At 45.4% G+C, this 25,720-nt stretch overlaps 1 protein-coding gene across 3 annotated transcripts in view; it reads left to right on the top strand.

The window, feature by feature from the left end:
- Window positions 1–25,720, top strand: part of TMEM117 (transmembrane protein 117) — a 75,355-nt gene that overhangs the window by 43,892 nt on the left and 5,743 nt on the right. For 2 of the 3 annotated variants that reach the window (XM_032960039.2, XM_032960040.2), the window contains exons 6-9: window positions 277–374; window positions 14,106–14,265; window positions 17,707–17,830; window positions 18,862–23,243. In XM_032960039.2, coding sequence (XP_032815930.2) covers window positions 277–374; window positions 14,106–14,265; window positions 17,707–17,830; window positions 18,862–19,532 — 1,053 coding nt within the window. In that variant the 3' untranslated portion in view covers window positions 19,533–23,243. Of the gene's footprint in view, window positions 1–276; window positions 375–14,105; window positions 14,266–17,706; window positions 17,831–18,861; window positions 23,244–25,720 lie in introns of those variants that run through there. The other variant, XM_032960041.2, reaches the window with a different exon arrangement.

The following is a 25,720-nucleotide window of genomic DNA, read 5'->3' as shown; positions in this document are numbered from 1 at the left end:
AGTGACGATTATCTGAACCGGTCCTGGGCCTCCCCTACGTTGACTCAGCCTCAAGTGAGTACCCGGTGCAATGGTTGAACATGGCCACGAGGGAGACAAAGGCGGCCAGGCGGGGTGCTAACCAACCACCCCTTTGTGTGCTGTTCCAGCCTTAATTAGGTGCTCGCTAAACAGCACTTGACTCAACAGTCTGTTAAGGCCATATGGGGGATCTTTGTCCTTGATGCTTTCCGCTCACATGGTTTCCTGGACCTGCCCTTGGGCCTTCCCCCACAGGTCACCGACATGATGCTTCAGGACACTAAGTACCCTGCCTGGGCAAAGTCGCTCCGCTGCTTTTGGAGGAGAGGAAACAACCGAATCATCGTGTTCTGGTGAGACGACCATCATTTATTCATGCATTCATTCAACGCGATGCTGCCGTGGTGCGGCGGTTCGTGCGCTCGGCTTGCGAGCCAGAGGTCGACGGTTCCGAATTGCCAGCAGGGAGTCGAAGCAATTGGGCGAGTGTCTCATGTTCCCCCGCCTCTGTCCGCACAGGAATATACATGGATTGAGCCACGGTCAATCTGCAGGTTATGCGTGGTTGGGTAAAGTGTAGGGCACTCCCACCTCTTCCGAGGCATCGGGCCAGTGTGGAAGAGTCTGTTAACATCCCCTTGTGAGGGGCTGTCCAGGGAGAGCTCTCTCGCGAAGGCATTTCTGCCAGCACTGGCATGAGCAAGAAATTGCAAGGGCTGTACCCTTTTAAACTCCCTCCGTCACTAATTCGGGCTGCATTAAGTGTGTGCGAAATGTACTGCGCCCTTTGTCAATCCCACGACCGGATGAGGAGACCTCAATACCCCGTGCAGTAGATGTGATGACAGATGGACTTCTCCACAAATCTGGCTGTCGCCTGATGAAGCTCGTTGTCATTACCGGCGAAACGTCGTACTCAGATTGTAAATGTTGTGGCTTGACTCTCCAACACACCGGTGTGCTGTACTAGTAAGGAATTGGCACGTTCTGTTTACGTGACAACCCTCACTAATTGGCTGTGTCGGGTGGTGGCGGGTTTAACGACACACATTTATATATTTACGCGATATAATCCAAAAAAAACCCTGTATTATGGATGATATTGGTCGCAAAATCGTACTACGTGTTAAACTGGGTTTCTTTTTGTGTCACTGTTGTTGCTCTACGCCCCTCCTGTGTGCCGTTCCCGTTCTGTTGTAAGGAGCACCGATGCCTACTTTATTGAGGGTGATATTTGGCGCGTGAAATAAAGATTGATTGGTTGAGAGCAGGCTTATTTTTTTGCGATCTGGGCATGGTTGCAAACTGCAAACGTTGCCTCCACAACGAATCACCCTGAATGTGCCGAATCGTGTCGCATCACGGAAGCTAAGCAGAGGTTGAGACTGGTTGGTGCTTTGATGGGAGACTTCCTGGGAATTACCCTGTTCTGTAAGTTTGCACTGCACAATGGCCAGGAGATGACAGTACAGCAATTAATTATTGAATCTATCCATTTGGATCTTTGTTTTCGGGTACCACAGTTAATTCCCACATTCCAATCGCCCATTCACATAACTGGTCAAACATCCCATTGCAGGGGCTTCATAAAAAAAAACTGTTTTGATACTAAATTAACCTCTTCCTGTTTGTCTTGGTTGTGTGTCTCTGTGTGTGTCTCTCTCTGCATGTGTGTCTGCCTATGTTGTTTCCGTGTCTGTGTTTCCTTGGTGTGTGTCACGCTCGGTGTGTCTTTGTGTGTGTCTCTCTCTGCATGTGTGTCTGCCTTGTGTTGTTTCTGTGTTTTATCATTCATTCTTACCTGATTATGGTTGCTTGTGTTGCAACCGAAACGTCGTATTCTATTATTATTTGATTTTATTTTCTACGTGACTTTACCGAAAGAACCAAAGTGTAACTCTTCAGGATAAATAAAGGGCATTTAAAATTCTTGATATGACTATATGTGGATAACATCGTAACAAAGAGATAACCGAAGAGAGTGTGGATGTAGGGAGAATGACAACCATCGTTTATTGTGTCTCTGGGTAATACTCAGGCACGCCTAGTAGGTGTCACGTAAGCTATCTAATCTCATACAAAGACTACCAAGGACAGGTATTATTGTCACTCTACTCTGTATTATGGTGTTTTTTTTCAGCCCTTGTCAATTCCCCACTATTTGAAGGCCTCCCCATGCTGTGTCAGTCAAGGGGCTCGTTTAACCGTACTTCACCATGCTGGTCAATAACTGGTTGGTGAAGTTGGGTGGGGAGTCCCAGGACCGTTTCCGATATCACTCGCCACCGATGTGCCATTAAATTGAACTCAGATCGCTGGATACCACCCACTGCACCCATATTGTAATTATAATCAAGTAAATGATTTTCATTCCAAAAAATGTTTCTTTACGAAAAGGGAAAAATGTGTATAGAAACACCCTGTTAAATAATATCAAGGTTCTACGGTGTGTCTTTGTAGATAAATATATCAGTGGGGGCCCTTCATTTTGAATAGCAAGTGCCTGATGGAGACACAGGGTGGCGGGGATCGTATACATCGATAGCAGGCAGCACTGCGCGCCGCTCGTCCGATGCATCTCAGTCGTTTGAAGATCTGGTCATTACATCACGCACGTCGATACTTTACATTTCAATCGCACGGAGACACACGCGCCTAGAATTCCTCGAGACGTCTTGCCGGCTTAGAAATCCTGCAACTCCACTCAGACAGGTCGCGGCATCGGGAATCCCACAGCGATTCTCTTGCCACGGGGCAATAAGCCGGCGGTGATTGGGTTGCGTTGCGTTTGTACACTTGGCACAAAAGCGTTGTCGTCATGCGCCGTCTATCGATATGAAAAGATAAAACCCATGAAGGTTTCTCCGAAATTGCAAAGAGGCTTTTGATTTTCAAAAAAACAGCCGTTCGCTGGGATATTTTAGTCAAGAGTGTGTGGCCCACAAGGGAGTGTACAGTAGCCATACGCAGAGATGCCTTTTATCATCACTTATTAAACTCGCATCTCATGTGCAATTTGCTACGTCGCGAGGAGCCGACGCGTTTATATTGCAGGGAGCAAGAATCAGCGTTTTGAAATGGAAAGTTTCGACAGTTCGTGGCACCGAGAAGTGAGAAAAAAAATCGAAAAAGAAAAAAAAATCCTCACCACCCTTCCGCCGTGGCGGCGCAGTGATGCACATTTTTTTTTAGCGATGTTTGTATTTATTTTGACACGTCCCCTATTTTAATTTTCGAGCTGCACATTCGCTTGTAAACGCTGGTCGCGCCGTAATCCGACGGGGCGTTGCAGATGGGGTTTATTGGCCTGGTGAGGCTGCCATAAATAAAGGGCTTGCATGTGCTGCTGCTCGTGGATTAATTGGCAGTTAGTGTAGTGCTCCCCAATTCATGCCTGGTATCTGTAGTGTGGGACGCTGGAGCAGTAGTTCACGTGCTGCTTGATGAACCCATCAGTGGATTGACAGGGAGGCTGTAAATTATTATTTATTATCATTAATACACATGGTGACAAAGGCGGGCAGATGGATAAGGCATATTTATTTAGTTATTTCCAGTCAAAGACAAAGCATCCGACTGTTATTATGTATTAATTTACCAGTTTTTTTATCTGTGCATGTGTGTGTGTGTGTGTTATTGGAAAAATTAAGTGACGTGGTTTTTCCATAATACCGTTTTTTTGTGTTAGATTGCACCACCTGTCTGTTGCCTGATAAAGCTAGTTGTAATTACTGGTGAAACGTCGGTCTCAGATTGTAAATGTTGTGGCTTTGGCCTCCAACACACCGGTTGTGCTGTACTAGTAACGAATTGGCATGTTCTGTTTACGTGACAAACCTTACTAGTTGGCTGTGTCCGGTGGTGGCGGGTTTAACGACACATTCATTTATTTACACAATCTAAACCAAAATAACCTCTATTATGGATGATATTTGTCGCGAGAGCTTCCGTGTTAAACTATGCGGTTTTTGCAATGTGCTCCGAACATGGTTCAACTCACAGCCAACATTAGTGGCGAGTGATATCTCAACCAGCCCTGATAACCACAACCAGCTTTAACTAGTGTAGGGAAGTATGGCTAAACATCCCCTATGACCATCAGAGCATGGGGAGGCCTTCATCTCGCAATGGATTGACAAATGGGCAACATTTTATATTTAGCATATAAGACACAAGGTCCCATGCACATAGTCCACGCACAGTATCCCACACGGCTCACAAAGGTGCCGTTCGGCACGGGTAAGTCACAAACGATACGTTCGAGATAGAGCCCATGGCTTTACCCCTGTGATACGCACGCGTGGACATTTCTCAAAGGCATATCCAATAGACACATCCAATATTGGAATATGTACCCACAATTGAATATGCTGTTGGATTTATTGCACGGATACATCTCAAGCGCATTTCACGTTGACATATTCTCCATGCCACATGCCCTCCAGGGAGCCGGGTCTATCTTGTAGCCCGCGGGCAAGCCATCTCTGAAGGTAACCTGTATCCAGCTCTATGTGACCTTGTCCCACATGAAAAGGATTCAGATCTCATTCTTTTATTTCTAGGACAGTTTCATTATTGCCAACTCTTAGAAGCTAAATTACTCTTTAGTCCAGAGGATTTGTGGGCAGATTCGTGCATGGCTTGTAGCGTCAACAAGGCAGCAGATAACAGCATATTTGGGTTTCATATGAGCGGAGAAATTGAATCTTCCCAGAGCTGAAATTGCTTCCAGCTTTGTTTCCATGTTTCACCCTGAGCCGGTGATTTCTAGGAGATAATGTTGTCCATTTCAGCTTTATGACCTGTCAGGTCCGCTTGCGCCTGCTAGGCACTGATCCCAATGGGGGCCTCAGAACGATCGGGGAAAACAGCCGTGAACGGGATGGGGCCGCGGTTCACAGAGGGTCACTGCCTTCCACCCTCCCTCCCTCTCTCCCGCACGGCACGGCAAGGCTGGCGGCACCTTTGGGTTTGATAAAAAACCTTCGCGCACGGTCAGAAGGCGCGGACGGACGAGGGTTGGGGGGGAGGGAGCGTCGACATCTCTTTCACGAAGTATCATTTGACCCTTGTGATTCATGCAAAAAGTTCCTTGAATGTAATGCCGGGTCGTGGATGTAAATTGTGGTATGCTTTGACTTTTTTTTTTTAGAACGTGATTGGGTGTTTTATTTTTCGAGAAAAGTTATTATTTAGGTGGATGATAACGTGTTTTTTTTCCTCTCTCTTTACGACTGAACTGATGTGCAAACGTGGCGATTGCATATAAAATGCTACTTAATGCGCCAATGAGCTATGTAAATAATGTCATCACTTTTCTTATTAATAGCATATGATGAAAGTAGTTCCGTGACCAAATCACCAGGAATCTGCCCGACCTTGTCAGATCTAGGAAGCTAAGCAGGAATTTGAGCCTGGATTGTGCTTTGTTTGGGTGACCCAGCATGCACAAGCAGGTTGCCATATGGCTGTGGTGCTACTTGCTGAGCAGTAGAGGACAGTGAAGCGAAATTATTTCTTATTAAACAACAAATGGTGATACTATAGCTACGTACTGTACTTCCATGCTCCGCCACTGACCAGCATGGTCTAAGTATGATGAAACAACCCCCCCCCCCATTGGTCCACATGGTCGAGGGAGGCCCTCATCCAGCAGTGGAGTGACCAGGAAGTGCCGCGCATGCTTTACGATGCGAGTTCCGCTGGTTTGAATGCGGTCAATGTTGGACGCCTTTAAAGCATGACCCCTCACCCGCAGCCAATGTATTTATAGAAGGCGTTGCAGTAAAAACGCCGTGTAAAGAGAATCGCGTTGGACAGCGTTGCAATGAATTCTTACGGGGGCCCTGTTTGATGACAACAACTGGCCCTGACTCAGGGTCACCTTTGGCCCTCATGCACAAGCACAAAGGTGTTCACTTGCACGTCATCAATTTGCCCATGGGCTGTTGTTAACACACACGCACAGCGTGTACGATGCCATTACGCGTTATACGGTGTACACGGGTTTGTGTCCAGATGGTTATATGGGGGGTTTGGTAAAATGATACACGGCTTCAGATTACTCCGATTGAATATAACAGGAATATTGAAAATAATAGCAGGATTTTTTTGTTGTTGTATATATGTATACACACACACACGTAGTCTTGTGTTGTCACTAAGATGAAAGGAATGTCTTGATGTTTCGGCCTTCATCAGGAAATATGACCGATGTAACTGTTGTGCCTGTTTGTTGTGGTGCTGTGTGGACAGAGGCTAGGATGAGGGAGATCAAACAGCAGGTGACCTCTGGACTGCAGGTGCATTGTGCTCACCATTACACTACAGCAAGGTTTAGCTAAGGGGATTGATTTATGACAATTTTTGGTCACTTCCTCATATCTACACATCGGCTTGAACAAATACGGGGCCGATCCATTTACAGACGTCCCTTGCTAAAACGAGAGCGAGAAATTCTAGAGAAAATAACGTTTTATTTCAAAGCCTCTGCTCGTCTTCCTCGAAACTCAATGCGCATATTAAATCAATGACAGCTCTCCAGTGCAAGATAATGGAACCATCGCTTTCACAATATCCAATCAGTTCTTGAGAAGATGGGTCATTAGAAATCAGTGGGGTATCTACAAATGGATCTCGCCGTAGGGTGAATTTTCCACCGCTTTTGGCTCGCCCTTCTTATCTGTGACATGGTTCGGATAATAGGAAGAATGTAGCACAGGGATAACGTGAACCCGGATAAGAGGGGTGTCCCTGTCTTTCCAAATGGGTTCACAGCGTCGCACCTTTTTAACCACCTTCCAATTGAATTTCCACCGCCTACCGTTATTGAACCCGATGTATGGGTAATAGCGTGCTGCATGATTCATTTACAAATGCATGGGCTTTAAAACTAAGCTATTTATTTTATTTTACCAGGTCAGGCCCACTGAGCTATATATATTTTTTTTCGGAAGCAACCTTACCACAAATTGCCGCTCAACGAAGCGCCTTACCACTTGGAAATTTAAAGCAGCCAAATTCTCTGAACACACGTTGATTCTAAATGTGAAGGGGAAAACCCGGAGGAACCAGAAAAAAATCAACGCGGCCACGAGGAGAAATATACAGGCAAGTTAAGCTTAATGGGTCATTGTAGCTTTATTTAGTTAACAACACCACCTGAATAGAAACAATTCATAATAGGTGGCGTTTTGGGGCAATTGCATTTTTCTTCATGGCACGTGGTATATATGCACATTGCGTATGCACATACCAGCTCATGCCTTAAGAAAGTTTGCATATTGTATATTAGGGGTGGAGCAATGGTTGATTCATTGATTAATGTTGACTCTTAACGTCACTATATATTCATAGAATTGCATTTGTTAGAATCCATATTTTTTTAACTGGAATATGCAATGTGTTGAATCTACCCTTGCAGCCACTAGAGGCAATACCGTTTAAAAAACAAATATCTTTGGGTTTCCCAGCATCGGCAGCAAGTGAATATTTAGTGGGACACGGGTGCTGAGTGGTCTACACAACGTGCAGGATGGCGGGGAGCAGGTTACTGCACACAACAACGAGCGGAGCTCCGGGAGGCTAAAGTGCAGAAATATGGCAGAGTGGGTGGCACGGCTGGTGCATCTCTGCCTTTCATCTCAGTCAGTCAGCCCATGGCACCTGGGCCTGTCCCCTGACCTCCTGTCAGCGAGCCTTTCGACATTTCACGTGGCCTCAAAGTGCACCTGGCCTGGCACAGGCGTCATGGTGACGTCACCACCGCTTAATGGCGAATGGCGGGTGTTGCTGTTGTTACTGCCACCGACCCAGAGTTTGGTGACCACGGGGAAGACGTGAAGCCCACATTGTGGGACACTGCTAGAGGCGCATCTCAGATGTCAGTTTCCAACTCTGCGAGAGCTGCGAGATCTATCGGAAGGAAGACAGCGATGGTGGGAGAGGGTTGGGAACACACCGGCGCGACCGATGCAATGAAAGCGTGTACGTGCGTACCAGCGGCGGATGAAAACAATGAGATGACTGAGCCTGAGCCAATACAACCATGCAGTGCAGGGCAAGTAAAACTGTTTTTTTTCTTCTTCTAATGAGAAAAAGCGCGGCTCTGCCCCCACTGGGAGTCACTGAATTTTCCACATTGTGGAGGTAAATAAAAAAAAATCATCTGGTCACGTAGATAGGTTCAAAGAAAATAACAAAAATCTACGAAATTTCAATCGCAACACAAGCGATCGAAACGTCGTAGTTTTTTGTAATTTTTCTTTGAACCTATCTTTACCGAAAGACTAAAAGAATATGAATTCCTGCAGTCACGAAAGCTTTAGGTCAAGATTTCACCTGGTTTTGTGCAGATAGTCCTCGTCGGACGCATGCAGCGCAAATACCCTGTGTGGTAAAATGCTGAACATTCATTTAACTTTTATTGGAGAGGCGTGACCTTAGCACGGCACAAAAAAAATCTCACGCGACCTATCCGCACCGTGTCTCTTGTTAGACGTGCGGGCCGCAAATTTGAACTGTGCGTTGCGTCTTAAAGCCCCTCGCAGTGAAGCCCACGAACCTAATAGAAGGGCACTGCCCACCGGGCCAAATGTAGCCACTGGCGGAACCAGTGGGGGGTGTGGGGTGGCACGTGCCCCCCAATGATCCGATCAAAAATCCCTAATTTCGATCGGATCATTAGGGTTTATTAGTAATAAATCTTCATTTTGCGACCCCCACTGCCACTGTGTAGCATATTATTACGTGCCATGGACTCTATGAGATGATAGGATAATAGTCTGAGTCCATAATTGTCAATAAGTAACGGCAAAGCAGTTCTAAGTGACTCAGAATTGTGTGCAGTTGCGTATACAGCACACGACTTCCCTGAAGGCATCAACACCTTCAGCGAGCGCGATGCCGATCACACAACGCGGTTCGAATTCGACTCTCGATCGATGGCTGTGCCATCGCCGCACACGCGTCGAATAAAAATCAAGGGACAAGTCCTTACTTACTAACAACTCCTATCATTTTTCATTGCTGGAGGGGTTGTTGCCCCCCCTACCTGAAAATCCTGGCTCCGTCATTGAATGTAACAGTGCAGAGATACTTGCGCGATTAAATAAAATGCACGTTTGCTTTTCTGTTAAGGAAGCAACCTGCCGGAGCGGATTATGATATAACGATGAATCATCTCTGTGTCATCATCTTACAAGCACACAGGCATTGCGAGTTCGTTTATTGAAATGTGAATTAACAGGTATAAATGTTTAATATCCTGAGATAATCAGTTTTTTGTTGACTTCTCGCAAGTATATATGTTAATATTTCCGACTCAGGTTTTGCTTTTAAATAAATTATTTAAATCTCAACAGGCTCTCAACTGATATTCTTAGCTCTTTCGGTAAAGTCACGTTGAAGGGAAACAATAAAATAATAAAATATATATAAAACAATATATATGAATTACTGCAGTCACGAAAGCTTTAAATCAAAATTTAGGCTCTCAACTGGTTATGAATAAATTATTGAATTAATTAATATATATATAAAACTAAAATCCTCAGTGAGTTTTAATTTGCGTGATCATTTTTGGAATAATTGGCCTGACTTTTAGTCCTGTAGTCTGTGCAGCAGCATGGGTAAAAGTCCACAATTTACTATAAATACACCACCATTTCTCCGCTTAAAATAACATCGGCTTTAGTTCATCAGCTTTGATATTGGCTTCTAGATCAATATTAACGAGCAGCATTTGTTTAAACAAGCACAGTCAAGACTCGATTTGACGTTTAGTGTCTCACCAGCTGTCAGGCCTAATAAACTCATGCTGCTGAATTGTATGTACGTGTGTTGAACGTTTTCCGCACCATATGTAGCCAACCGTGCTCATATTATTGTCAAAAGCACTCCATCTGCACAAGAGAGCACTCTTTAAACCTCAATCAAAAAGCAATGTAGAGTAGTCTAAACTCTCATTATGTACGGTTGTGATGAATATGGGCAATAATGATCAAAACATTTTTGAGATACTTCCATTCATATCTCTGGAGCACGGATTGTCTCATTATCCATAACGGCCCATAACAAGTCACTTTGAAGGGTTTTCTTTAGAATGTGTTTTCAGGTTGTACCACGAGCTTCCAGAAGAAGCTCCCAGTGCGTGGAGTGAAACTCGTCATGCTTTTCAAGCGTGAGAGCGAAGATTCTACGCAGCAGAAAAGGAAGCGCTCGGCATTGTAACTGGTTGGTCTTCAGGAATTTAGAGTGTTGTGGTAGGCGAAGTTGGGTTAAATGGTATTGTCAGATCAATAATGTATTCCGAAAAGTTAATATTCGGATTCATAGTTTGTTTCTTTCGGTAAAGTCACATAGATAGAAAAATAAAAAAATAAAGTGAATAAAAAATAATAAAAAACAAAAACACATGTAGACTGTAGCCTGGTTCTTAATCGGAGTGAGTGTACTGGCAGTCTATAATGTAGACTGTAGCCTGGCTCTTAGTCTCGATGAGTGTACTGGCAGTCTATAATGTAGACTGTAGCCTGGTTTTTAAGCTGGTGAGCGTATTGGAAGTCTATGATGCAGACTGTAGCAATGGTTATTAAACTGAGTGAGCGTACTGGCAGTCTATAATGTAGACTTATTCTTGGTTCTTTCAGTAATTTAAATATACGAATACAAATGATCAATAAAAACAAAAACCACGACGTTTCGATTGCAACACAAGCGGTCGTCATCAGGAAAAGGGGGGTTAGCCTCTAAAGGCAAACTGTTTATAAAGGTTTAGAGATGGGCGTAGCCCAAGTGTGTCAGCAGCATGGGCGGGGCAGCTTATGTTAATGTAGCCCAAGTGTGTCAGCAGCATGGGCGGGGCAGCTAATGTTAATGTAGCCCAAGTGTGTCATCAGAATGGGCGGGGCAGCTAATGTTAATGTGGGAGAAAGCAACGCCAACGCAGTGGGTCTACACCAATCAAAGGGCCGCCAGGCAATCATTGCATCTCGCTCCACATACTCACACTGCTGACGGTGGAGGTTGACAAGAAAACACAAATGTCATGACCCAAAGTGGTTGATGACATCTTTGCAATGGTTGCTGAGTTTATAACCATCCTCTCGGTTGAAATTGTGTCTGTGTCTACATCTGATTGGGAACATGTAGATAACATGACTGCTTCATCAGCCACGTCAATGTCAGCTAACTAGCCTAGTTAATAATAACTCGCCTTTTGCCCGTCCAAGGACGGGTGCATTGCAGTAAATCTGAGACTTGCAAGCGAAAAGCAGATCGCGACGTGATATTCATTGCATAAATTCGTGTGCAGTTTGTAAGGGCGCGGTGACGCAGACCTATTTAATTTAAAGTTTATAATCCCTTGTTCATCATGACGTCCTTTTTACTTCTATGTCTCAACAGCGTTACGGAGATCACGTGATGACGTGAGGGTTCTGCCTTTGTAGTGAGGGTTGTGAGTTGACGCCAAGGAGGGGGGGAGGAGGCGCCTCGCCCCCCCCCCCCCATGTGCAGTGACGTCACCCGCTAATTATTATGATGGGGGGGGGTGTCCATTCGGAGGACGTCACCTTATAATGATTGTAAATGAGGGGGGCTGTTAGATGTGGAGTGACGTCATCTACTCATGATTATTAATGGGAGGGGGGTCCATGTGAAGGACGTAACCTGTTCATGATTATTAATGAGAGGGGGCTGGTCGATGTGCAGTGACGTCACGAGCGTTAAGGACAGACTGGGTGATTATACTAGGTATTACACAAGATGGAAAATAAGTCCATTTGGCCGAAACTTCGAGATATTCCTTAACTTACGCAGTAATGATGTTTTTTTTTTAGGATGTATAATAAAATGCAGTTGTCTAACAATAACTTGCGTAAACAGACCTCCGTTGACATACAAATGAAACTTGCATTAGTCATCCGCCTTTTTCTCTTCCAGACCAAACATATCTGGAAACATTTGTTTAAGCGAGCAAAACTCTGGACCGGTTTCTACCTTCCGGGTCTCATCTGAGGCGGTAACCGTCCTTGTAAAGATGCTTTCAGATGCCCTTCTACCGCCGTCTGTGACGCTCTTCCATCCAATACGAGGAATCCGCTGGAGCTGTGCACTGTTAAATCATCTAAATTGACAAACTCATTAATCGAGAACCGCTTTTCGTGTTCAGTTTGTTCCTCTCCCCCGCCCCGCACCTCCGATTATCACGGTTGGCTACGTACGGTGCGAAAGAAGTTCAACACAAACACGTACGGCTGAGTTTTAGAACAGATCGCCGCAACACACGTGCTATGGGAGAAGAGCGGAGGTAAAGGACCCCCCCCCCCCTACCTGCGTCTCCCCCCCCCCCCACCACCTTGCAGTGGTGGTGGTGGGGGGGGACGCGAGCTGACAGCGCACCAACGCGTTCCCAGGGATTCGTGCTCTGGGCACATCGTCCACTCCGCACCACACCGCGCGGGCAGCCGAGCGCGTACGGCTCCGCGCCCCGAAGCGACAATCCGTCGGTGCTGATGTGTCGGGCTCAGCTGTCCCACGCAGCCAATGGGCTCGCTTATGGCCTTATTGTTGTTTGTTTCTTTCTTTTTTTGGGCGGATGTGGATATTATTTTCACCGCCGCGCTGCCGCGGTTGTAACGGTTCGCGCCACTGGGCTTGCAATGCCAGATGGATGACGCGTACTCGATTCCGTCTTCCGGCGGGGTGCAGGTGTCTTGAAATCGCCACCGCCTCTGTCCAACGAGCAGTAACAAATGAGCGACAGCCGCAGTTAGTCGCTAGGCAGGGTTCGTGTATGGTGGGGAAAAGTGTGGGCAACACCCACCTCTTCAAAGAAATCTCCGGCCAGCATGGAAGAATGGGCCCTCTTGAGCTTCGTTTATTCGAGGTCCCTTCTGCCAGTAGTGGATGGAGAGAGTGGCTGCACCTCAGTTATGTTTGCAACCTAAACTGCCTCCCATGCTTTGTTTATTTGTTTTTTTTTCAATTCTCTTTTTGGTGTGGTGTTGCAACTGCATGCTTTTTTAAATCGTGATCAAGGTGCAGCTGTGTTCGTAGATGTGTACGCGCCTGTTGTCCATTGTGGGGTTTTATTTTTCTGAACTATTTTGCCTGTTAGATGTCGCCCATAATGCAAAGGCCAGCACCATTGAGGACCTGGATTTTCGTCCAGCTGATCGCCCATGACAACCTATGTTCAACATGATGCTAAACTTGGTTGGGCTATTATTTTCTGAAAAAGAGCTATATAGCAGCTCAGTGTTGTCTTACCTGGTAAGTAAAAAAAAAATAGTAACATCGGAGTGATTGGAGGACCAAAGCGCGTTAACATTCCCAGGGCACGCACACAAACATCTTGCGAGCCTCACTTGGCCGAGTGCTCCCCACAACTTTGCTTTTAGTGCGGACAAAAGTAAAAAAAAAATCATTATACATTTTTTTCTTTATTTCAACCACAACCTCATATATTTGTGGAGCACAAACACAGAACCATAAAAAATCTTTTTTCAAACCCCGGCAATTTGTTGGGGGGCTTCTTGCTGTGGGTGGGAACCACACGAGTTGTTTATTGAACAGGCTCACGGCACTGCCCTCCACGTTTTTCATGTGCTCTCAATGTTAAGAGTCGATTCACTCGTGCATTCGCTTAATTAACACGCAGGGTTAATGCTGGCTGTGCTGCGTGGATGGATGCCACGGTAATATGGATGGGTAGATCGCTGGATATTGTGCTGTTGGAGTCTGTATGCTGTTGATGGGTGTGATTCTTTCTAGAGCGGTGTGTGGGCTGTCTCTTTTTCGTGTGTTCAGTGGTGTCAGGTCTGCTGTGTTGGTGGATGTATTGTGTGGGGTGCTGTGTTGGTGGGTGTGTGCATTGTGTGATGTGCTATATAGTGGGTGCGCTGCGTTGTGTAATGTAGTGGGTGTGCTGTGGTGCAGTGTGGTGTGCCGTGTTGTAGTATGGTGTGCTGTATTGTGGCGGTGTTGCGTTGATGTGTGCTGTGCTGTGGTGCAGTGTGGTGTGCTGTATCGTGGGGCGTGCTGCGTTGATGTGTGCTGCGCTGTGCTTCGCTGTGGTGCAGGGTGGTGTGGCTGAGCCTGACCTCGCTCGTGGTGCTCGTTGTGTGCACCGACTGGATCAGCTGGGACGCCATCAACCATGGCTTCCTCCCGAGCAACGAGGTGTCGCGTGCCTTCCTCGCCTCCTTCATCCTCGTCTTCGATCTGCTCATCGTCATGCAGGTGCCACGCACACTGATACCCCGTGTGCTATTCAGTTCAGTCGTCCGTAACTTAAATACCGTAACGTTTAAACCTCTTGTGATGTTTTGAACGAACACCGCGGGCACTTTGGTGGCGGCAGTGTTTTAGCGCAACGGACTTGCAATCCAGAGGTCGCCAGTTTGACCCCCCCTCGCCGCCGCCCGCTCCCCCGTGTGTGGCAGTTGAGACAATGGGGCAGTTTTTCCCTGCCTCTGTGTGCACGGTGTATGAGCGGGTAACATCACGGTTAGTCGACTGGCACGTCGCGTTTGGTGCGTTAAAGGGTACTGCCACCGCTCTCCATAGATCTGGCCAGTGTGGAAAAGTAGCCCAAAATACCGTCGAGTGGACCTCTCCCGCACTCCCTCTGGTTGAGGCCCTTCTGCCTGCCGGATGTTGCATGATGTAGCAATTACAGGGCTGCTCCTTTATCTTTTGCCTATTTATTGCATGGTATTTGGTGTTCCATAAAAAAAAAGTGTCACGTTTAATGACTCAACTTTTTTTATTTTAAAAAAAATTGCCCTGTTCGTATTCAAATGATTCGAGCATCTCAGAGCTTTCCAACATTACAAATTTTTTTCTCAAGAATGCACTATTTTTATCGTCTACTTCTTCGTTATCGCCGACCGCCGTGGGATGAAATCTTTCACGCGCATCGAAAATGCATTCACTCCAACAAATATTAATTGCGTCAACAAATTTACGTCCTCTCTCTGTTTGAGGCCGGTCACGAAAGCTTTAAATCGAAATTTACGTCCTGTTTGTTGCAAGTTAGACACGTGTTTAACGAAGGCCCTGTACTTGTTATCCAACATTATGAACTATCTAAAATAAAATATTAAAATACATGGCACTTACTTGAACCAAACCCCACCCCCCCCCCAAAAGATTATCTACAGTGCTTTGTAAAGCAAACGAATTAGTTGGTGATACTGCATTGGCAGTTGTGCACAAGCACAGATTTAAAAAAAACTAACAAAAATAACACGAAGAACAACAAACACTGACAAACGTGTTGAGGTTTTTTTTTTTTGTGAAGTTAAGGGACCGCTACGGTTGCTTTTCCCCAATTCGAAATTCTCCCCCACCAGCAAAAAAAATGACACACGTCACAACAATTCAGTGCACATGCTAAGCCTGCATGATCAGCCTTAACAGTGACTGCCATCGTGGCTAGCTCCAGATTGATATTTAAAATCCATTACAGTCACTTATGCACCTTCGAGTGCTCAATAGTCGTTGACATCTCAGAGACCTTTGTGCATCAGTTCATGCTGAGGGGAGTGCATCTCACACTCGTATATTAAAATGTCACGGAGCAAGAGCCAATCAGTCATTTCCCATGCTTGGTTTGAGATCTGATTGCTTGCTGCAGATCAGCAGGAAAGCTGCATTTAAAAGAAAAAATTCAAGACGAGTCGATTTGACTTTTAGCACCATTTAAAATGTCATTTTCTATTTCCACTGTTTATTTAAACTTGCTGTTAAAGTTCATCTGTGTAAGGCCATTATAATTCATATTAATACTTAGTTGAACAAATTTACTTTGCTTGTTATCCACTCGTGGTTTTTTTTATATTCCCCAATTTTATAGTTTTGTGCGAGGGGGTGGGGGGTAGAGCAGTGTGGCAGTGGTTAGCGCTCTCCACTATGAACCTGGAAACCCGAGTTGGATTTCCGGGCCATGGCTAAAATCGGTAGTGAGTGACATGAACCTATTTTGACCCCTATGCTGCTGAAGGTGATGGTCAAATAATCCCCACGACCCGCACAGCGTGGGGGAGGCCCTCGTCCAGCGTTGGATCGACAGGAGGCCATAAATAGCTTTAAAGAAAAATATTTATTTCACCTTTATTTAACCAGGTAAAAAACCCTTGAGGTTAATTCAGATTTTTCACAGCTACTAAATGCAATCTGAAGCCACTGTTTACCATTTTAATAAACCCGGTCTGTAGGCCATTATGATAAAAAAAATGGTTGTTGTTGAGCTATAATGCTTATTTATTTGATTAATTTCAAATAGACTAATGCGATTCAATCACATTTAATCAAATTTCAATATTGCTAGTTTTTTATTTATTTAGTGCCTTTATGCATCCTGGAGAAATCCGATTAAGGTAATTATATCCTAAAATTTGAATACACAAGGAGGATATTGAGTGATGAAGTCAGCTAAGCGTGCCTCCAGCCAAATCCCCTAGAACACACCGCATGTTATTGCATCTCAGAAGTCAAGCAGGTTTGAGCCTGGTTTGTACTTCGATATGATACTGCCTGGATGTACCAGGTTTTGAAAGCTTGGGCATGTGAATTAGCCAGGATATATTAATGCTGAATGTTAGCTCCTCATATATGTAAGTTTCCTCCAAGCGCTCATTCATGGATCTGGCCAAACATTCCAATGTGGGACTGCCCCTTCAAACTAGTCTTGGGAATCATTGAGCCTATCCTGGATAAATAATTGGCATTGTTAGACTGATTGTAATTTGACACACTGTGAGATGAACTGCAATACTAGTGCTCTGCATGTGCACAGGACAGTGACATAAAGAATCTTTCATCCAACAGTGTATTTTTTCTTCGACTTATAACGCACCACACAATAATTGCTCACTCTCATAGAGAGAGGGAATTGCTTAGAGGTACGAGGAACCAAAGCTACGTGAGAAGGCAGCCGTGCAATGAGCCGGCACCAACAATGGCCCAAGATCTGCCACCCTCTATAAGGAAATTGTTGGTCGGACAACTCGTGAACGTTTACACGTGGGAGGAATCCAAAGCACATGGAGAAAAACCCACGAGTGTGTGAGGGGGGGGGGAACGCTCTATCCCATACATACGGAACACGTGGAGTCCTTGCTTGCTGTACTGCGTCCTCCTGGTAAGCCAGGGTGGGGCCCACGATGCCCACGGGAAGGGAGTTTCACAGCATTATTCTAATCCACCAACCAATGCCTGCACAGTGCTCAATCACCACCTGCCCGGCACATTGTTAGTTGTTCATTTGTATATGTACAGCCCACTGCTGGATGCGGGCCTTCCGTTGCTGTGCGGGTCGTGGGTGGGGGTGTATTTAACCATACTTTACCACACTAGTCAGTGCAGGGTAGGGAAGGCAAGTATCATAGTCTTCGGGGGCATAGATGTTCAATATCAAAATGGAGATTGCTGCACTGGCCTCCGTTGCCTGCACTACTTATTATGCATCGCAGTAGCCCATCCAAACAGTATCCATGCTCATCCCCGCGTATCCTCCCAGATCTGACGAGGTCAGGAGCATTCTGGGAAATTTGGCTGATTGCTTGTAAATATACGAGTAATTGCAATGTGTGAAATTAAACATATAAAATATGCACATCCTTACGCAGTGTTGGTGTTCACTATATATGCCCCCATCCCCCCCCCTCCCCCTTTTAGGATTGGGAGTTCCCTCATTTCATTGGAGCAATGGACGTGAAACTGCCTGGCCTCCACACCTCCCACATTCAGCTACAGCTGCCAAGATGCATCTTCAGAGAGGTTTACCACATCCACATCACGGGTAACTGTGTGCTCATGGGCAGCAAAATATATATATACAAAATATATATATTTTGTATATATATATTTTGTTATTTTGTTGTTTCTCTTCAACGTGACTTTACCGAAAAAACTAAGAATATGAATTACTGCAGTCACGAAAGCTTTAAATAAAAAAATACACTTTGGTTTCTTTCGGTAAAGTCACGTAGGTATAAAATAAAATAAATCACGACATTTCGATCGCAACACAAGCGGTCGTCCTCAGGCGGAAAAAATATAATCCAGCAGTAGAACTGCTGAACCAGCGAGAGAGTAGGTTCAACGATAATCCAGTGGTGGAACTGCTGAACCACCACTGCTGGATTATATTTTTTCTGCCTGAGGACCATTCGCTTGTGTTGCGATCGAAACGTCGTGATTTATTTTATTTTCTATCTACGTGACTTTACCGAAAGGACCAAAGAGTATGGATTCCTGCAGTCACGAAAGCTTCAAATCAAGATGGGAGCCAATGTTAATGAACTGGAGAGCACACTTGATTTCAGCAGATTTTATTGCAATTGTTCCCAGAATTTTTATTTTTTTATTTTAACAAAATGCATTTTCTATCTTGGTGATATGATTAAGAAGTGTGTTTATCCATAATGCCCCACAGTATCACATAATGCATACAATATAGATTATTTTTTGCATTGAACAGGGTCCTAACGATTAGATGGAGTGTACATACCAATAACATCTGGGAACCCAGTACCATTTATTTAATAAGCCTGATCCTGCTGATGGGTCTCCGCAGGACGAACATATATAAATTTTGCTTGCTTAAACAAATGCTACTGGATAATATTGGTCTGGAAAGCCAATAGGCCGATGGACATAAACACTTTTTTATTTACGTGCGAATACGCAGAACGTAGTTCTGATTTGATAAACTTTTACCCACAATGCTTTACACACGAGTTTGTATGCAGTGCATTTCAACTGAATCATTCTGAATGTAAACCGCACGTAAAAAAAAACAATCTCACACGACTTTTCTCGTGATATCAGGCAAATGGTTTAACTACGGCATCATCATACTGGTGCTCATCTTGGACCTGAACATGTGGAAGAATCAGATCTTCTACAAACCCTACGAATACGGCCAGTACCTCTCCCCGAGCCTCAACATCTACACGGTGACCAACGTGAGCCACTTCAGAGCCTTCAACGCGAGCACCTTCACCTGGGAGTGGCGCACCGCGCACGTCAACCCGGACACCAACCGCACATATACCCAGGGTGACCTGTTCATGTTCAGCAAGTTCGTGGACACCGGTCTCTCCACCAAATGCCTCGCCTTCCTGCCCAGCCTGCTGGCCTTCACCATGTTCGGCATCTTCGTCGTCGTCTTCGGCCGATTCAAGGAGGGCGAGCTGCTGCCGGGGGACGTCAAGATGTACCAGAAGGTGGAGAGTGTCGGCTTCCCGTGCTTCAAAACCATGCTGCTGACCCGCGTGCCCAAAGGTCACGGTGGCGGCAGCGGCGACGGCTCGTGCCCAAGGCGAGCCGAAGCGGGCGACAAGGCCCTCCACGATTTCCAGGCGGAAGGAGACCTCGGGAATGTTGAGCCGCGTTCGAAGGTCGGCCGAGACTCTGACACGAACTGCGGCACGGAGGACGACTGCCATGGCCGCTCGGACTCCCAACCCAACCCAGTGCGTGAAACGGAGCTCCTGTGACGAGTGTGGTAGAGATACCAGTTCCTCCCCCCCCCCCCCCGCCCGCCCGCCCGGTTACTTTGATGCCTTCAAACCGGCATTACGCCTGTTGTGTAAAATTTAACGATATCAATAAAAGAAAACACGTACACGCCTTGCCTTATAAATAAAATAGCTGCCCAAGCGCGATGAGCCGGAGTCGCGTTAAGTGTGCACGCAAATGCGGAACGCAGTTGGCTCGCTCGGCGGGGAGCGAGGGGAGGGTGTACGGAACCGTGCACGCGTGCGTAGGTTAAACGTGATGAATATTTGTTGCTTAACTCTAAACGAATATAGATTGGTTTGTTGTGGTGAATATGGTTCAAATGTGGTCGACAGCTGTGCTGGTAATGTAGAAGGCTATTCGTGCTTGACTGCCAGCCCATTTAAAACTACTGAGGTGTCACGTCCCCATAAATGCTCTGGCGTATTGAACATCTCCTCCCTTTATTAAGTTGGAAACAATACACCTGGCATAGCCTGGAATGGCTGTGTAGTTCTCATTGAAAAAAGCCCAAGCAGAAATAAGCGATGATCAGTGTGGTGAAGTATGGGCAAATAACACTCATATGACCTGCACAACGTGGGAAGGCCGTCATCCAGCAGCGAATTGACAACAAGGGCTGTTCACGTGGTCCATCCCATGACCTGCGAGCGAGCCTTCGACACTGCACGTGGCGTCGGAGTGCACCTGGCCTGGCACAAGCGCCGTGGTGGCGTCCCCGCCAATGGTGGCGGCTGTTGCTGTTTGTTGCTGTTTGTTACTGTGGACAAGGACGGCAAATCCTCGCGCAGCCTTCGGGTGACGCGAGCGGGCAGATTGTCTGAGTGGGCAGTGCGACGGCCACTCGCACTCAGACAAATGGGCGATGGTCACCGCGGTACACCAAGGGATGTACGTGCCTGCACGGACAATAACGAGACTTAAGTAAATTTTGATTTAAAGCTTTTGTGACTGCAGGGATTCATATTCTTGGTTCTTTCGGTAAAGTCACACAAGCAATCATCATCAGGTGTGATGATGATTGCTTGTGTTGCAGTCGAAACGTCGTGAGAATTTGTTTTATATTTGTATTATTTTATTGTTTCCCTTCTACGTGACTTTACCGAAAGAACCAAGAATATGAGACTTAAGTACTCGTGCTAACGTCTCGTTATCGTCGGTGGTCACCGACAACTCCCTGGCTCGGATGCAGTTGAACTGGGTGGCTGGGCACAGGACGTACGTACGTTGAACTTCTTTCGCACCGTACGTAGCCAACCGTGCTCATCCGAGGTGCGGATGCCCGGCACAGAGGATGGAGTTCAATAATGTCCGAGCCGGAGCATGTCGGTGACTCACCAGATGAACACACGCGTATTAAGCGTCTTTCCAGAAGAAGAATCCCACACTACTTGGATAATTAAAGCTTATGTGCGGAGCCTTTTCAAAAATATGAAGGTACTGCAATGGGAGGAAAAATGTTTTCTGTATTTCACTGAGCTGTTCGGCATGTTAAAACGGCACCCAGTATGCCCGTTAACCTAATTGAATCTTAAAACTTCTGTAAGAAATTTAACAAAAAATGTTTGGCTTCCTTTATTTTTTTTGTCACCGATGCAATGGCATTTTTTGGCTGCAAACTCAGCTCTAAATGTTTAATATTTGGGGGGGGCGGAAGGAGGGAGGTTGCTCATTGCCCGCTTGGTTGTGGGTGTTTTGCGCACAACGTACAGACACCTCTCGTTATTATTCAGAGAGCCGTTACCAAAAGACGCTCTCCGCTGAGGTATCCGTTTGATCGTTTATAAACAACACAAATATCCGAAGAGGGTTTCCCCTTTTTTCTGGCAACAAAACAGCTGTGTTAAGATGTTTAAACACCAAACTGAAACCTTTTATAAGGAATCATGTCTGCATTAACCGCAATACTTGTGGACAGAATGCAAACAAAAACATACTCTGACAATATATGCATTTTGATTTAAAGCTTTCGTGACTGCAGGGATTCATATTCTTGGTTCTTTCGGTAAAGTCACGTAGACGAGAAACAATAAAATAATAAAAATATAAAACAATAAAATTCTCACGACGTTTCGACTGCAACACAAGCAATCATCATCAGGTGTGAAAACCACAGCAAGAGAATTTGATAAAAGTGGCGGTTATTTTTAACGTTAGCACCACGGAGAGCGATTTGGCAGTTATTCAGATGGACGAGTCCATCTATGTTCAGAAAAGAGGAGGGGGGAGACGAAAATAATGGATGCGGTCTGAAAGCCACTGTAAGTGTGAACAATCAATTAAGACCCGAACTGGTTTATCAAATCCTTCCAATGATTGCTAAGCCAGAATCCATCTTCTCGTTTGAAATTGTCTCTGTGTTTGTGTATGTGGATAGCCTCACGAACGAATCTCTCATGGTAGCCAGATGACTTGCAAATAACCTCTGTCTTGGAGAAGTTCATGTCATGTCAGCCTACTGAATTATAACAGTGATCTGCCACGGCCGAGGTGTTGGTCCTACCGTGTTTTAGGTCTGCTTTGTGTTCACGAATGCGGTCCGAGACATGTCGTTTGGTTTCTCCAATGTAACTACTACCACAGAGTCAACTTAGTGTGTAGACGCCAAGGTACTGTATGTCCGGAATCACATCTTTTACAGACTGAACCAGATCACGGATTTTATGTAATGTGTTGAATCGGACCTGGATCCTGTGAATAAGGAAACTACATCAAAACTAACAAGCAGGTCGTCTGGGGACAGGGGAATACCCGTGATTGTAGATACCAACACAGAGGTTCTTTACAAGCCATCTGGCTGCCATGAGAGATTCGTTCATGATGCTATCCACATATACAAACACAGAGACAATTTCAACCGAGAAGATGGATTCTGGCTTAGCAATCATTATAAGGATTTGATAAACCATTTCGGGTCTTAATTGATTGTTCACGCTTACAGTGGTTTTCAGACCGCATGCATTATTTTCGTCTCCCCCCTCCTCTTTTCCGAACATAGATGGACTCGTCCATCTGAATGACTGCCAAATCGCTCTCCGTGGTACTAACGTAAAAAAAAAACCGCCACTTTTTTCAAATTTTCTTGCTGTGGTTTTCACACCTGATGATGATTGCTTGTGTTGCAGTCGAAACGTCGTGAGAATTGTATTGTTTTATATTTTTATTATTTTATTGTTTCCCTTCTACGTGACTTTACCGAAAGAACCAATAATATAATATATGCATTGTCTTTGAAACTGATTAGTCGACACCAGAGACAGCTTTCTTTGATGCCTCGTCTCTAACGGTGTTAGACCAGAGGACACCAAAAATATAATTAGTGGTTAGTTTCACAAGTTTGAAAATGGAGACATTAAGGGTAATTCTCCCCCCCCCACCCACTCACCAACAATTGTCCGAAAAATGTATCTGAAAGTTCTTGCGATGGTAGTTGGTAAAGGTAAGTTCAAATTTATTTCGGAGGAATATTTGCGCGGTTTCCAGAGTAACTCGGAAGAACTGCGTCGACGCGCGTCTCTTGCGATCGCGTACGATTCTGTCGGTCTCGTGCGTACGCAGTCCCGTGTCTTCCTCCGTCACGTTTCCCGTCTTCTTCGGTGAGTCTCGATGGCACTCTTCGTGGTGCCTTGTGTTTATATTGTTTTTTTATGTCTTAGTATTTAATTAATAAATGAATCGCATTCGTCTAAGTATGTGCCCCATCTAGAGTATGTTTTTTTTTTTACACTTCAGTATTTAAGTACATTCAGTAACGGTACAAATCTACAAATTGAATGTAATAATGAAAAGCAGCATACCAACGCACCCGCAGAGGAACGGCGTCAGTAGGTGATATTGCCTGCTGTGGTATGTGGACCAGAGACATGGACAGTGATAAAGGCAGTGGAACAAAAACCTGAGAAGTACACTAAAGAGGCATGGATAGTTATAGTTACTTGCTGCGAACTAAACTGACGAGACAGAAATGGGAACACGTGTGTCAACAACATAAATTAGAGATATTGACTGGGCAGGACACATCGACATCACTCTTCTTTGCTTGAAGTCGCGCAAGCCCTCTTGGACCCCCATGTGCTCAACCTCAAACAATGCGAATTAAACCCCCGATGAAGCCTGGAGAGCTGAATGGAGTTCAACAGAACTCGCAAAAAAAAACGACACCTCGTGAAAGACCCAACGCACAAGATCCCCTGGGTTTGATCTTCCACGAAGCTCACGGTCCACCCTAAATCGCATCCACTGCACAAAGCCATGGCAGATGCAGATACCCGATGCACAACATATATCAAGTTAAAGACTCTCTCCAGTGTGCGATTGCGGTCATTCAGAACAGACCGTACAACGTGTAACGTCGCAATGCACAATCCGAATATAACAAGGAGACAATCACAGTGATCGACTCCGCTAATGCTGACGCGGTTATCTGGCTTGACCACCCGAATGTGACATTGTAGTTGCTGCTTTGCATCAACATCAACAGCCATACGAAGGAAGAGCAATGAGATCACGAGACGAAACTGGTGGCGGATTGTCGGCCAAACGAGGGGAGCACGCCCGAGAGGACCACCACCGGCAGAGCTGCGGCGATGGAGGTTGATTCACGTACAGGAGCGAGAAGGTGGAGTATTGCACCGCGAGACAGCGAGGGAGGGTGACGACACGGGGAAGTGGAGCTGAGCATTTCTCATGAAGTGAGATCCGAGCGTGACTTCCCAGTCTCGGCAGTAAGGATTGAAACTAGGATCGAATTCGATTTGCTAAGGGACATCGGTAGAATCGCGGAATCGGTACGGAGGCTGGGCTGCAGGGAGTCCAAGCGTGGTGTTTAGTCAAGAAGGCCAATTTGCCCTAGGCGGCCTAAGTAGAATTTGCCATTGCAACATATGTCCTGTGCCTATTTGGTAATTCTGGTCAATGCCAGCCCTGTGGTATCAGGGTTCACATCTGGGACTCACAACTGGGATAACCGATGATATTCTATCGCGACCACTGCGACCCCCACACGGAGACGTTTTTAGAACATGACTCGAACCGCCACTCGAGCAACCGCGACTACCAGGACTGCCACTTGGATTATGTTTACATACGAACTGTATGTACACCTGTCTCCACACTGGCAGCTTTCAAACAAAAAGGTCAGGTTGACAGTCGTACACCACCAAATAACGAAACTTAAGAGGTAAACAAAATAAACAAAAATAAATAGAAATATACAGATATGAGAATAAGTTTTTACCCTTTTATCTGGCAAATAAAACTGACACCTTTTTAAAAGGGATCATGTTTGCATTAACCACAATACTTGAAGTCAAAATGCAAACAAAAAAACAGCACTCTGATAATGTATGTGGCATTGTCCTTGAAATTGATTGGTCCACACCAGAGACAGATTTCGTTAGAGCCCAGTCTCACATGGTGTTGTACCAGATAACGCCAAAAGGTGCACAACTCAAAGACAACGCACCATCAGAGTATTGAGAGCTCGGGGTAAGCATTTTCATCATGATACCTCCTTTGCCAGTAGCAATGATGATGAAATATACAGATACGCAATGTTGGGTGAAATTTACTCACAGGGAAACTTCGTGGAAGTGAGCGTTTGGGACTATAACGTACTCATGCTGAAACTATAACATACTCGTGCTGAAACTGATCTACAGTCTGTCACTGATGCCTGTCAGTCGGCACATTTTCTCATTTATTTTTTTATGTTCACCGAAGACAAGAGGACCACAATGCAGTGCTACAGGAACTGCTGATGGTTGTATGCATAATGCACATAGGCTGAGTGCTTCTTGTAGTGTATTAGCAAACAGTTATCTTACGTCTTCTCTTCCCCCCCAAAAAAAACACACGTTCATGTTTGCTGAAGGTCACTCATCCACCTACCTCGTGGTCCTCAATGTAATGCTCATTGCGTTTTCTGTCAGGGCAGTGGATGTGTCGCCATTCCCATGGAGGCATCCCCATGGGGCACATCTTCCCTCAATGGTAGTGGACATGCGCAAGTCAAATACATCATTTAATGTATGTTTAACTTTTTTTCCACCGTAAGAAAGTGAAACGGTGCTGGGGAAGGACAACAAACTAAACACAAAAAGTAGTGCTCAAGAAATGCGTTTTCAATCCAGATTTAAAAGTGCATAACTCCAGTGGCTTCCAAATA

Source organism: Petromyzon marinus, chromosome 24, assembly GCF_048934315.1.
Source record: "Petromyzon marinus isolate PM22_M1 ecotype Great Lakes invasive population chromosome 24, UKy_Petmar_22M1.pri1.0, whole genome shotgun sequence".
In the NCBI taxonomy this organism is placed as follows: Eukaryota; Metazoa; Chordata; class Hyperoartia; order Petromyzontiformes; family Petromyzontidae; genus Petromyzon; species Petromyzon marinus.
This window is presented reverse-complemented; position numbering and strand designations above follow the sequence as displayed.